General features: G+C 45.8%; 1 protein-coding gene across 1 annotated transcript; it reads left to right on the plus strand.

Moving 5' to 3' along the window:
• Positions 1-6,283: 6,283 nt before the first annotated feature.
• LOC120901534 (transmembrane protease serine 9-like) lies at positions 6,284-14,108 on the plus strand. Its single transcript, XM_040309552.1, has 12 exons — positions 6,284-6,564; positions 6,750-6,791; positions 6,854-7,061; positions 7,129-7,293; positions 7,418-7,503; positions 7,588-7,988; positions 9,295-9,387; positions 9,704-9,804; positions 10,068-10,193; positions 11,895-12,800; positions 12,965-13,126; positions 13,693-14,108. The coding sequence occupies exons 1-12, from the start codon at positions 6,465-6,467 to the stop codon at positions 14,078-14,080; spliced, it is 2,778 nt and encodes a 925-aa protein (XP_040165486.1). The 5' UTR covers positions 6,284-6,464; the 3' UTR covers positions 14,081-14,108.
• The last annotated feature ends 640 nt before the right edge of the window (positions 14,109-14,748 follow it).

Here is a 14,748-nt window from a genome sequence, read left to right on the forward strand (position 1 = left end):
CGTCGATTAACTCGTGTGAAGTTGAAAATCTTACGCTGCGTTCATCGAGCGCAGGTAATCAAAAGTTGTTCGTTCGCACCCAATGCGTCCTGCTCGTTTGCGACATAATAAACTGGGCGCTGTCGGGATGAGGCACTGCGGTGTTCATCCGAGCCATAGACACACACACACGTGCAGGCATGTTCGCTCGGTCGCTCGGTTTTCTAATAAGGTTAAACATTAATTGCAATTCCTCTTCCGACCGCAGCTAACAGCGCGCTTGCTGCTTAAACGTTACGTGTACTAAGCTTTAGCTGCGTGAACACTGCCACGGCACGTGCAGTGCCGTGCATTCACCGTCGGATAGGGGGATACGGGAGGATACACTGAAGTGTAGTTGGCAGAATAGAACAACTTATTAAGGGTTTGCGAAGATCTGGTGCTGTGTTCCGGCATGAGCGGCCAGACTAATTGAAGGAAACAAACAACAATGTAGAACTCGGCTCGGCACGCTCTAACAGGAGGCTCAGAGAAACCCCTTCCCTGACTAACACATTCGTTTAATTCCGACCCGTGGGTTTGATGTTCGAAGCGCAATGGGTTGCGCTGTCTTGTGTGCACAGGCAGGGTAAATTGACAGTGAGGCATTTTTCTTCAGCCTTGAGTGTGCTTCAAACTTTCACCAAGCCAGCACGCCGGTGTAGTACAGGATTGCTTGCAATTGAATTGTTCGCCCGACAAACATTGCGGCTTTAGTTGGAAACGCAAGGGTTGAAAATAAGCCTTCTCAAACAGTGGATTGTTAGTTTCAATCCGTTTTCTGCTGTTTATTGTGTTTGATACTTATCATAGTGAAGATGCGGGTTTTTCACAAGAGAATTGGCCTTATACACCAAGGCTTAGATTGACACACAGAAAGAAACCCCCGTTGTTACTACATTTTCAAATGAAACAAAAACAAATCATCTCACTCATGGTCAGGAACACTATCTCCAAATGACTTTACCGAGCATGCAAACTGTTTTGATGCACTAAAGTGGCCCCGTGTACGTACGTACCGAGTACCTTTCGCTACCGCGGCATCTCCTTCGCTGGTAGAAACTGCGTCTTTCCAGGTTCGTCGTCTCCCATTACTCACTTCAGCTGTCACGGCCGGTTGGCGAACAAATATTCTACTTGTGTTGTGCCCTCTCTTTTATTCAAGCTGAAGAAGCACGGAAAATGGTACTTCTTCGTGCCGACATACCGACACATCGTTGCCTGCGTTGTCGCGGAATTCTTTTGCGTTGCAACCATCCCGTGGTGCAGCACAGCTCAACACAGTGACAGATGAAACACTAAGCTGGAAGAGCAATTTGATTCCATTTTCTACGAGCGGGCGAGAGCGTTCGTTCGCGGCACACGTGGCTCACTGTTCGCCTACCGGCAGTGACCCGAGAAGTTCAAGGATAATAAGAGGAACGTGACGCATCGGGACGGAAGTGCATCGTGTAGCTCTGTGTGTGGGCTTCCTTTTCTTTTTGTCTCGGTTTTCGGTTGTCTATGCTGGTAGTAGTGCCGGGCGTAGTTGTTTGTGGAGTATGTTTCAAGGTTGCGGTCGGCATCATGCCATGATGCCGCGCACTCTTGACTTTGGGCATGATGGATATGAGAGGCGGTGAAGATACAACCGTGTGAATAGAGTGAAGAGCGGCCAATCTGATAGTAAGGTTCGGAATTTTAGGTCGGCAAAGGGAGAGGCAGGGGTTGAGATGGTACTTTTGCCGAGCAGGATGTAAGCTTATTAGTTTCTTTGCTGAGAGTGCGCTCAACGTTGAATGAACTTTTGTGCAATTGAATTGCTTTTTTGTTTGTGTCGAATTAAAATATTACATTACTTTTGTAAGGACGTGTAAAGAAATGAAAACAAAATTAGACAAATTTAAAAAATTTGAATCTCAGATATTTTTCTTCATTCTTCATTTCAGATAGTTTTCCAATTTATTGTAAATCATTATATAAACAATTGTTATATATAATAAAACGGTAAAATTGTTGCTCTATTCAAAACAGTTTTTCAAAATATCTAGTAAATCCCATTTAAAGGGTACCATCCATAAATTACGTAACGCAATTTTTGTTTTATCTCCTCCACCCAATTAAAAGGAATGTAACATTGAAATGTTTCTGGAATTTACTTATCACACCTTATAAAAATGTATTCCAATGAAACGTGTTAAACATAAACCCAGAACTTGGGGGTATATTTGTTGTTATTTTATTTGGTAAAAATGAATAAATTTGATTTTATTTTGATAAAAAACTGGTTTCATTGTTGTTAAAACTGATTTGCAGTTATTTAAAGTTGCAGCTGTTGGAGCATTTAGTTATTTATTAACATTACATAACAGATTCTTACTAAAGATGGTTCTTAAAAGTTCCTAAATTCCTTCCCTTAAGCCTGAAAGTGTTACGCAATTTATGGGTGTCATGTATACAATTTCACAAAATTTCCCTGTTTTGAATCAATGATTCTTTGTCGTTTGTTATATCTGAATGTTAATTGTACAACATATTACGATTCTTCTCATAGTGAATAAAATTGCACAATCGAGCAAACCACACATCTCCAATTAGAGGCAATGTTTGAAGCTATATTGGTAGTTGAACAATCATAATGCTGACCTACGTCTCTGGTGCAGCTTATAACGCACTGAAAACGGCACCAGCATTGAAGTCAACAATTGAAAACGTAAGCACTCGACTAAAGTTGAAGCACCTTGCTCAACACGGTGCAGGATTGCCACACGACTGGTTAGGCACCGTCTCGCAACACTGTGCATCTTGTGTTCATTGACCTGTTTTGATGAACACAGTGCGGTTTTTAACTTTGATCATTTTCGGGGCTAGTATTTCGGAGCCGCAGCGAGGTCGTCCAGCAGAACGGGCGTGACCGCTCGTATCCTGTTTCCTTCCCACCTGAAGCTGACCTTCCGGAGGAAGAGCCTTGTATAGCATCACAATATCCGCCGGTGGGGTTTTTGGAAGCAGTACGCTCCACTACACGTTCGTTCCAGGGAAAATGGTGAATAGTGAATGCTGCTTGCTGGCTACATCCTTGCTTCTGCATCTTGTTACAAAATATTTTCCATTCTTTCCCGCGTAGTTAACGGTGCGTCAAAAACGGTTTCACAAAAGAGCTTTACACGAGAATCGCTTAGCGCTCGATATGCCAGGTGGTATTCCGTGTATAGTAAGAAAAAGCGGGAGAGAAAGAGAAGGTGGGAAAGGTAAAAAGCCGGACCAACGTTACCGAGAAAGCAGGAAACCGGAAACAACATCTGACTGTGGAGTGTTGCTCAAAAACCTTCACCAGATCCGACACATCACACACACACACACACACACACACACACACACACACACACACACACACACACACACACACACACACACACACACACACACTCACGTGCAGAGTGGTCTCTTCTTTACTTCCCGGGTTGTGCCGTTGTGTGTGTGGTTGTGGTGGTGTATGGTGCTATGTAACTATTCCAACTTCAGCGAACTTTCGACGGAAATCGGCCAGTGTTCCGTAGCGCACGAACGGAAGTGAGCGTGTACTAGTTGTTCCCGCACGGAGTGCGCCTAGAGGACCGTGCTGGTGTGAATGTTTTTTATGTATCACCTCACCCGGTGGTTGTGTCCGGGCTTTCGTCACCGGGCTTGGTCCCGGTTCCGCTTTCTTCTTGTGCACATGGCACAAAATCACTTTCCTGAAATTAGATTCCGAGCTGTAAACAGCGCTCCGCGTGATGGTTGTATGCAAGAAAATTCAAGACACTGTGCACGGGACTGTACAGCAAGGAGGAAGGAACGATTGCGTGGCAACACGTTTGCCGGCATGGGTGTGCTGGATAATTCATGTGGAAAATTGATTTCCCCTGTCGATGTTAAAATTACATGGTACTTTTTAATTACCAGTATCACTGGAAAGAAAACGTAACACACACGTTGCAAGTGGTGACTAAATTAAGAAAAGCGGGGACCAATTACGGCAAACAGGTGATAGATTGCTATCGATTGCCAAGAAGAAGATAGTTTTAACATTTGGAAAAACAAAAAGAGTTGTGTCATAATTGTACAGTCTGTTAGTGTTTCTCAAGACAGACGATTAGTTGAATTTTACTTCTACCTTGAGACGACATTTTAGATTGAAATTTTCGTGAGAGTTTAACGGTATGCTTGTTGCCTAACATTGCATAACACTAGGAATTGTTATTGTGTAATCTATCCCACTTATAAATTAAAATAAAGAAATAATACATGAACTTGATTGATTCATTTATGGTTTTGCTTGGTTTACGATTCCTGAGAAGTACAATCACTTCTACTAATTGGCTTTGCACCATAAGTTATTACAGAAAATTGTAACATTCGATTGTAGCGCTTAACTAGTACTTAATACGCTCAGCCAGTGATATGGCCCAATTGAGAGGTCGGAGAAGCATTGAGCAGGAGAATCGTGCTTACTACCGTCCTTATAATCTGCTGATATCGCATGAAATGTGAGCTATATGGCACACTGTCCCACCGAAGATCCTCTATGGACACAAGTCTCGAACCATCCGAGCAGAGGATGCAAGCGCTCTATTGACGCATTGCCCTGATCATCTTTGGCGGTGTATTCGAGCATGGTGAGTGAAGGTGAAGAATGGACCCAATTTCCTGATGGTGGCAAAGGTTTGACAACGACAGTGGCAGGAAATCCTCTGATCTACACAAGGTGCATAGCGAGTTCGATGGACCAGGTGAAGCAAAAGCTGTTGAAGATCGGGAGCACAGTAAACCAAACTGAAAGAAGCAAAAGCTGTTGAAGATCGGGAGCACAGTAAACCAAACTGAAAGAGAAAGAGCTTTAGGAAGTGATCCGTCTAAGGCTGGACGCTATGGTAGTTTTACTTCGTATACTAATTTTATTCTAACGTATAACTTAAAACTATGCGGATAGCGCGCGCGTCCGATCGTGGCCGTTGCCGTTCGTGGAGTTCCTGCCATTCGGGCGATCACCCTTCACCTGTTGCCCTCTCACGCACACCAACCAACGAGTTGATGGCCGCCAAATTATGGCACTCTAATTATAGCATGGCTGTTTCGAATGTTTCGTGCGAATAGATCGTCTCATCCGCAGATCCTAACTCTTACGTATAAACAGGGAGAGAGAGAGAGAGATAGAGAGAGAGAAAGAGAGAAAGTGAGATCCTAAGAAGTATCTTCTTCTTCTTCTTTGACACAACACATGCTACAACTGTTGTCGGTCAAGGGCTGTACCAATACTGGGATTGTTTTTCAGTGATTTATTGATTTACCCATAGCAGAATAGTACGTCCTATGTATAAGGACACGGGCCATTCTGGGTTTAAACCCATGGCGGGCATTTTATTAAGACTTCTGTATCTACAGACCAACTTCTTAAGAAGTATACTAAAGAATTACTTTTGAATAGAGTGGCTAATGATGACTGACTAATGATGATAATAACTAATGATTTTTACTTCCTCCTATCGTTTACTGTTGTTAACTGTTTAAGATTTATTTGTTGTAATTTGTCTGTTTGTTGGTTTTTTTTTTTCTTAATTTTCTTAAGATATTCAACATTTCATCTGTACTGATCAGAAGGTTTTGCAAGTGAAACTAGGTGCAGATTGAACTAATCTGAATTAACAAGCTATCGTTTGTGGTTAGAACTATTAATTTACCTAGCTTTCGATGATGTCTGTTGTGCTAATGTCTTTGTTATGATTGCATGCTATCGTAAGTATAATGCTGTTTGCCTGCACGGTATCATGTGCGATCTTTGGATACCTGCAGCGCGTCTAGGGTCGTGGGAATAAGCACGTGGGATGGTTTTGACTCGACGCAGCGTGTGCAAAACCCGCTTTTGGAACATATAGACCTACAATTTCAAAGCATGATGCTAAAGACTAGATTAAAATCTTTAACGCATTACATGCATTGTAGATATGGTTGGCTAAAGTTAACAGACAAAGCTGTTAATCGCACAGCACCATTTTGAAGCATCATAGTAACTCCTGTAAATTGTTATCAGTGCGTTGAATAAACATCGCGCAGCTACAGCTCAAAGTTCCACCAACATGTCGCACAACAAACCAAACACACTGCAACGTATCGTACCGCCCCTTGCGCGTCGCTTGAAAAAGTGAAAGTAAGCCGGCATCGAAGTCTGCACCCACTGCTGCGGAATCGCGGCACGTTAGACTTGAGCGATCGCTGGCTACAGCAAGCGACGAACTCTCCCACCTTGCGCGGTGCCCGATCAAGACACGCACACACACGTTGTTTGGTGTGCGTTTCGTGGTGTGGTGCGTTATTTTGGTTTTCGTTCACTTGCTCGCGTGCGATCGGCCTTTTCATTACATAAGTTCTTGTGTGCGTCTTATGCTCCGTACGGTCCGCACGGCCGGCGTTTCAGTCGCTTGGGCACCATGCTGGAACGCGGAACGATAACGCTGCTGGGGCTGTTGCTGGCGCTCGTCTCGTCAGCTGATCGGTGGGCCGTGCTGGCATTTCGCAAATCGTTTGAAGGTTAGTTCAGTGTGTGTGTGTGAGTGTGTGGTTAGCAGTGGTCTAACCACACCACACGAGGAAGTGCGCTTGGAAAGAATCCGTAACGGGAGTAGTGCCAAAGTTACAACACAGCGATTGTACAAGTGATTCCACCTTTTCCCTTTTCTACTCGGTAATCGGTTCGCTTTTGGCTTCCATTTCAGAGCTCAGCGTTCATACACTTCCCGATTCCGGTTCACTCGAGGGTAAGTAAAGCAGACAAAACAAAGCGATAAAGTAGACGATCAATTTCTCCTTCTCTTTGCAGATTGTTCACTGCGTTTGCAAAAGCTAGCTCATGATGAACCACCGACAGCACCGTTGGAAGAGTTTCCATCGTACTCTCGCGAGTTCGCTCATCTGGCTGCGATAGGCTGGAAGTCCAAAAGTGGTGACGACATTGAGTGGCGTTGCAGTGGTAGTCTTATAGCGGAGAACTTTATTCTAACCGCTGCACACTGCACGCAGGATGAAGGGTTAGTGTCCGGGTGCAGTGTTTCGAATGTGCCGGAAAGAACTGATTCCTTTCGTTTTCTTTTGCAGCGTTGAACCCACCGTGGTACGTATGGGTGATCTCGATCTGTACAGCGCCAAGGATGATCGTTATGCGCAGCAGGTAGAGATAGCGGAAATTATCCGCCATCCAGAGTTTAACTTTAGCAGCGCGTACCACGACATAGCGCTGCTTCGGCTAAAGAAATCTGTGACGTAAGTGGGGTCCGCCACGGGTGCCTTGTGTCTGTCTCGCTGGGGCGGCACAAGCGAACGCACGCAAACAAGCACCAACAGCCACCCAATTAACCGGTTTTATCCATTGGCTGTTGTGTTTCAGTGTCACCGACTTCGTCACACCGGCCTGTCTGTACACGAACGATTCCCTAACATTCGACAAGCTACAGGCTGCGGGCTGGGACTTTTGTGAGTAAACGCACCGTCGGCAGGGTTTGGAAGGTTTTGTTGCATCTGATTTTTATGCCCTGGGTTTGCCTTTCTTTTTTTTAGATGCAGAAGTATCGCCACCGATTCTAACTACCCCGCTCAATCCGATCAATCAAGATCGCTGCAAGTTTTGGTACCGCGACAATAAGGAAGCCTTTCGGAAGGGTATCAATCGGATGCTGATGTGTGCGGGTGATGAGCAGCTTAAGAGCTGCCCGAGCGATACGGGCGGTCCGCTGCAGGTGAAGCTGTTGTCCAGCTCTCGGTACACGCCGTTCGTTGTCGGCGTGTCGGCGCTCGGTGTGCCGTGCGGTGCAACAACGCCCGGCGTGTATGCGAAGGTTCCGCACTACATTCTGTGGATAGAAGCCGTGACGAAGCTGGTGTACCATCCGCCAGAGTGCGTCATTCGGCACATCTCCCGGCGGGAGCTGGACACATCGCTCGTTGCACCGGAATTGAAGGTAAGGCAGAGTGATTGCAGTTGGTCGGAAGTGGTGGAGTGAAATTGACGCGCAAGTGGAAATCAGTTCAGTGATCTTTGCAGTGAATTATGATGTTATTAAGGTCAATTCTTTCTTAATTTTACCATTTTTAAACAATTGGAGTAAGCATTTTACTCCATTTTTCATGTTAACTTTAGTTAGAAAACATCATAGGTGTGGTTGAGCAGTTTAAAATTAAAAATAAAACTTGAATCAATGTTTGACTGTGAACAATAATTTAAAATCCGTTGATAGACAACGAACCCTTTATTATTCCTTAAAGTTATTTGATACACAAACAAGTTTTACCATGTCTGTTCGTCCGTATATTGTTCCCTACATTATGCTACGTATCAGTTACTCGATTATGTTGCAATTTAAAACCTCATCAAAATAGCTAGCAAAAATTCAGCCAGCTGCAAAAATAGAGCTGTTGGAAGATAATGGTTGTTGATTCATTGATGGTGAACAGTTCGCAGAATATAAAGTTGCACACCTTGCCATCACCTTGCGCTCTCTGTAATAGAATGAGGATGAGTGTTGGATGTAATTTGAACTGCTTTGCTGTAATGCTCTTGGCAATGCCGAGATTCACATTTACAAAGATCTAGTGTAATTCAATTGAGCCGTGCGGATAAAATCCTGTATTTAAAGCCCGGGACAAGTTAGCATCAACGGTAATGGCAAAAGACAATGAATGGATCGTGCCGGCGTGCAACCCATCTTTCGTATCGAGTGTCCCGGTTTGCTGTGAAGACAGCAACAATCCTCCCAAGACAGCAGTGCAGCAATCAAGTTGGTTTGATTTGAAGCGTTTCAAGACAACAGAGAAAGAAGAAAGAGATTCAATAGAACTCCTCCGGTTTTCCCGTAATTAATTGAATTTATTTACTTCGGCTTGAGAAATTATAGCAACACAGGCGCACGGACACTCAATGAACGCACCAGTGACGTAAGAGAATTGTTGTTGATCTTTAATAGACACGCGCCCCGCACCTTCTCGTTCTCGCCCGTTTGCTTCCAGGGAAGTTCTCGCTACTGTGGCCCAGGCACACAGTGTAAACGATAAGCAAACGATACGTAACAAATCGATCCCTTCGTTAACAGATTTAATGCTCGTTATGTTACGCTTCTTAAGCTTAGCTGTCCGACCAGTGTGTGTGTGTGTGTGTGTGTACAGTGTTCCTGCTGCTGGGATACGTACACACGTTAGACACGCGCCCACTAGACACTTCGCCGTGGTTGTGCATGCTGTGCTCACTCGACTCTCTGTGCTCTTTTGCAGACCACCGCCCTGGAAACTCATCTGACCGGCAAGAAGGGAACGGTCGAGGCAAATCCTTTGCGTGCTAAATTGCACGTATTCAAAGAATTTAAGGTTAGTTAAACAACGATATTTACTGGCACGGGTGGCCCCTGCTGGCTGTGGGTACGACGCTGACGGGCTGCAGTTCCCACATCCTCCCCTCTCCCCTTCCTTCTGAGCACAGTGCAGGTACAGGTGCGTCCTGTACAAACATCTGCTCGTACCGTCCCTGTCAGCAACGGCCAGCACACAGCACGGTGAGTCTTGAGCGTTTTCTGGTAAGGAGCTAACGAGAGCATCTTTTCGACTTTTCGTTGTACGATTTTTGCGGACCCCCCCTCAACACGGACGCCTCGATGCTGGTGCATCCCCGCTTCCCGGACTTCAGTGTGCTGTGGGCAAGGATGGTGAGAACGTGGAGTGGCTTTGCGGTTGCACAATTGTTGCACAGGACTTTGCACTGACGTCTGCCCGATGCGTCAAGGATGTGTAAGTGGAAGCTCGTGGGACCGCAACCGAATCTTGGTTCCGGACAAATCCTGCCACAAGTTCCCTCCGCTTCATTCCGCCACTCGGCAGGAAACGGGAGGAAACTGGGAATGGGTACAAATGAAAATGTTAACAATTTTATCTAACATTCGTTTTCCGCTTCCATCCATCCGCCGGCATCCTGTCCTCTTCGGTACTGAACTGGCTTACCCGATCGCACAAACCCTGGACCCTGGGGGCACCACCACCACCACTGGAGACAGTGATGTCGATGTGGTGAACTATCGCAACGACTGGAAAAAGATAGCCGAAGTAATCTTCCACCCGGAGTACGACAGGAAGACACTCTACAACGATCTAGCACTGATTCGGCTGCAAACCGACAACCGGTGAGTTGTGATGTTGCTATATTTATTTTCGTTCGCCTTCCGCTTTCTTCGGCTGGACCGTCGTGCATTGTGCTCGATTGTTCTGGCTGGTCGCTCCTGCCAACCAACCCGCAACGGTGTGCTGACCGGTAGGCGGGTGTGGAAAGCAGACAAGCGGGGGGGTTTATTGATGGCGTTTATGCTGTGTTTCGATGTATCCGCTGCTTGAAGCCCATTAAAACCATGTCGGAAACGGTCGCTTTAGTCCGTAGTTGTTGGGTGGGATCGTCGAGTATAACATTTTTTAACAAGCTTTGGTAGGATGGGATGGGTTTTTTGAACATATCTTAAAGTGTATATGCGTTCAGTGGTTGACTTTTATTCCCTTCGCATAACATTCTTCCAATTTGACGACCTTATGCCATTCTGTTTTGGTTGTATGCTTACGAAAGTTTAAGGAAATATGTATCAATTTGTTAAAATACAAACCCATAATGTTGGACTAGAATTGCTTTAACAGTATTAACAATTTGGAAATCTTTACATCAAAATATTAAGTAAGGATAAAAAAGCAATGACAAATGAATTATTCAGTTTACATGATAAAGTGACTCGTAAAACCCTGTAAAAGGTTGTCTTGATTCGTCAAACAAATTTATAACAATTAAGGCGAAATCTATTTTATGCTTTCTGATGTTAATAGGCTCTGCCAACAATCATTTACTTTACTGGTTTGTAGTTAAGTGGCATTAAAGGTAGCAGAAAGGTAGTACCTATTAGTCAGGGACAATGATTTTAGTTAGCTTTGTATTAGGTATTGTTGACTGTTGATTAGAATGATAGACTAAATATGTAACCTTATAATTATTTTAGTTAAGCTTACTGTAAGAAATAGAGACACAACAAATAGCAAATTAAACGAATTCTACTATATTAACAAGCAGTTTCGTGTACATTGGTAGGATTGAACCACAGAAAAAAGTGTAACTTAGATTAAATCTCAGTCATACGACACTTCACGCTATAACCACATCTTCCATAGTCAGTTCTAATCGGTATATTGTAGTTATGAAACATTCTACGACAGACAGTTATTTTTAATTTAGCCAATAATTCCGGTGTATCAGTTGCATTGGAAAGATTCGTAAACATAAATATACATTGAGCATTATTTCATCTCTTATCATGTGTATTTAATCCCAATAACAAACAATAAGTTTGTTGACCATGAACTCATTCTTATTCAGATTCATTGTATGTTTGAGCTATAAAAATGATGAAGAATGGGATGACACCTCAAAAATGAATTATTTAGGATCCTTTATTGGCTTTGGAACTGAAATTGAACGACAATGGTATTGGTTATCGTTTTACAATTTAGCTGCAAACAGATTGTTCCAGCAATAAGCGAAAATTTTAAAATTATTTATCAAGTTTTGATGCGTTTACTGAAGTCATCAGAGTCAGATTAACTAAAAAGGGTGTACAAAGGTTCCGCTCTAGGGGGTCTTCTTTCTAGGATACTTTCTTTTTCGAATCAAAAGCTTCAATTAAAGATAAACAGAGCAGGACCAAAACAAACCCGTGAATTTGGCATTCCTTTCCAGGTTCTGGAATGGCTCCATCGTACTTCAAAGCATTAAATTTTAACCTAAACTTTCCTTTACCTTTTTCCGCACATAAATTTGCCGCTTCCCCAAACCACCGCGCACTGCCCGGCAGTAATCGATACGACTGGAAGGCGGTGTCATGCATCGGAGCACCGGGCGAGGAAGATCAAAGCGAGTACCTAACGTTCGGCATCGGCCCGTACAACCTGAACGACGACGGGCGCACGGATGGCAATGCGGACGGCACGGAACGCTACGTAACGGCCACGCTGCAGCGGGTGGAAAACGCCAACTGTACCGAAGCGTACAAGGGCTACGGTATACTGAAGAGCGGACTGAACGCCACCCAGTTCTGTCTCGGCTCGGGCGGCGATCATCTCGTGCCGGGCGCGTGCGAACCATGGAACGGTAACGAGGTGCTCGGCGAGATCCGCCCGCCCATCGACCCGAACCCCTTCCCGGAGGATCTCGTGGGCGTAAGCTCGTACGCACCGGACTGCGGGTTCGGACGGCGGCCGCTCGTTGCCTCGCGAGCGATCGCGTTTCGCGACTGGATGGACACGGTCATCTACAAGGCGACTAAAGTGCAGACCGTACCGCAGGTGCTGATGGAGAAGGAGCTGGCGCTGGACTACATCTGCGAGGCGTCGGACCGGGAGGCGGGCGTGTGCGTCCACATCGACCACTGTTCGCACCGGGCCCTCGCCAAGGATGTGGTGAAGGTGTGCACGAACGAGACGGCCCCCATTGTGTGCTGTCCGGTGAATTCCTTCATCGCGACCGCCCACCTGCCGCTGCTGACCGAGTGCGAAACAAACTACCAGCGGTTCCGCAAGAAGTACGCCGACTTTGTAGGCGACCGGGGGACCGCCCTGCCGCTCGAGGACGGTGCCCATCCGCACTCGGTGATGATTGGCTGGAAGGTCAACAAGACGGCCACCGCCTGGCACTGCACGGGCACGTTAATTAACCTGAACACGGTGCTTACGACGGCGGGCTGTGCTAACAGTGTGCGAAGGTACTGGTGTGTTGCGGCTGAGCTCTCTTCAAGAGCTCTCAGTAAATCCCGGAGCCCGGGACTGTTGTGTCCCCGGGAATCGTTTTTCGCTCGACCGTCAGGCGATGATAATTTAATTACGCTTTCCTCGATTTCTGTCTCTCGTTGCTGGTGCAACATTCCAGACGCAGCCCGGAAGTGGTCAGTGTCGGCGAAACGAATGTCGCCAGAATCTACGACGGTGCGGCACAGATCATACGCGTGAAGGAAACGATCCGGTACCCGAGTTACAATGCGAAAACGCACGACAACGACATTGCGGTGCTGAAGCTGGAATCGGACGTGCTGTAAGTACTAGGCATAGACAAACACACAATTACACAGACACAACCGGTGGCTTAGCAATGCAAGCAAGCGAATGCACCATCAATGTTGGTTCAATCATTTGCTAATAATACGGACTACGGATTGCTGGTGTGGTGTGGCGACGAACGTACCTAGGCGTGCTGGTATGCACCGACGAGAGCTAAACGATCAAAGCTCACGGGCACTGTGCACTGTGTGTTGCGGTGGTTTTTGAGCTTTCGATGGTGTCGGACCTTGTTCAGACCAGCGTGAGTGTGTGCATGGGCAAAAGGATGATACTTGAAATTAGATTTTAAATAAATTATACCCAATGCCGAGTTCGAACGGAACAAAGCTAATATTTGATTAGATTTGTTGCACGGGGCTGGTCGTACGGCAAGGTTTGATTGCATTAAGGAAGGACACAATCCTATGGTAGAATATGTGTTCCTTTACCCAACACTTTAAACAGTGTTTGTGGGAGTCACATTAAATTCTAGTTATTTTTAGGCAAATTCAAATTCTTTCTTTACATTTTGTTTTATTTTTTCCATCCCCTTTCTTCCAGCGTCAACGAAAATGCAATTCCGGCCTGCCTGTGGCGCGACCTGAACCGCACCCCGTACTACGGCCAGGAGGTACACTTCGACGGTCAATCGCTGACGGCGCGGGACAAGAACGTGGTACACAACCGGGACTGCCAGCTGTTCACTTCGCACACCGAGCTGACGAACGATCAGCTCTGCTGGCAGGAGTTCCGGCTGCGACCGGACGGTGCCGACGCACCGAACTGTGGGCGCAAGGGCAATCCGTTTATTACGCTGCAGCGCACCAACAACATCTATTTGCCATATCTGGTCGGGCTGTACAGCTACGACCGGCAGTGTGCCGGCGGTGAACCGATCGTTGCCACGCGCATCTCGTCCTACATCAATTGGATTAGTCTGTACATGTAGGGGGCCCGGGCAGAGCATTACGGGGGGGGGGGGGGGGCTGCATGCGTTGCGGTTTGGATGGCCAGTGGTGAGCGTAATTGTACTGCTATTTGCAAAAGCGAGGGTGGTATCAAACCGCCCAGTCCAAAACCGCCCATGGCGCACATGGCACCCGTGAACAAATGTGACGAAAATTATCTGCTAAATTGTTACACCAATTCTAGCGCGGATGGGTGTAGTGAGCCTGAACGTGGCAATAAAATTCACGCAAATAGAAACGCGCCATGTCCTTTCGTGGAAGACTGTTGATTGCTCGTGTGGCCTGGACCGTAGCCGTGATGTCGTGTGGGTGATGGAATTCGGTTTGGTTTGGCCAACCTTATCACGGCGTGTGGATGTACGTGCAGATGGACAGGAATAAAATTATATATTTGTATTTTCTTAACACTTTGTATTTCATGGTATGCAAGCTGTTCCACACAATCCGATTAATTTATTTGGGACTTCCGTTGAATTGGGCTATTTTGGGTTGATTGTTAAGACCGGGTTTTTTGATGGTGAATTTATCAGAATATCGTGACAAAAGTTACCATTTACAAACGAACATTTACTGATGCATACATGTAAAATTCGGCGTATGCATCAGTAAAATCGGCGGTTCCTTCATTGTCCTTCCACATATACCGGGG

The sequence above is a fragment of the Anopheles arabiensis genome, chromosome 3 (genome assembly GCF_016920715.1).
Source record: "Anopheles arabiensis isolate DONGOLA chromosome 3, AaraD3, whole genome shotgun sequence".
Lineage (NCBI taxonomy): Eukaryota > Metazoa > Arthropoda > Insecta > Diptera > Culicidae > Anopheles > Anopheles arabiensis.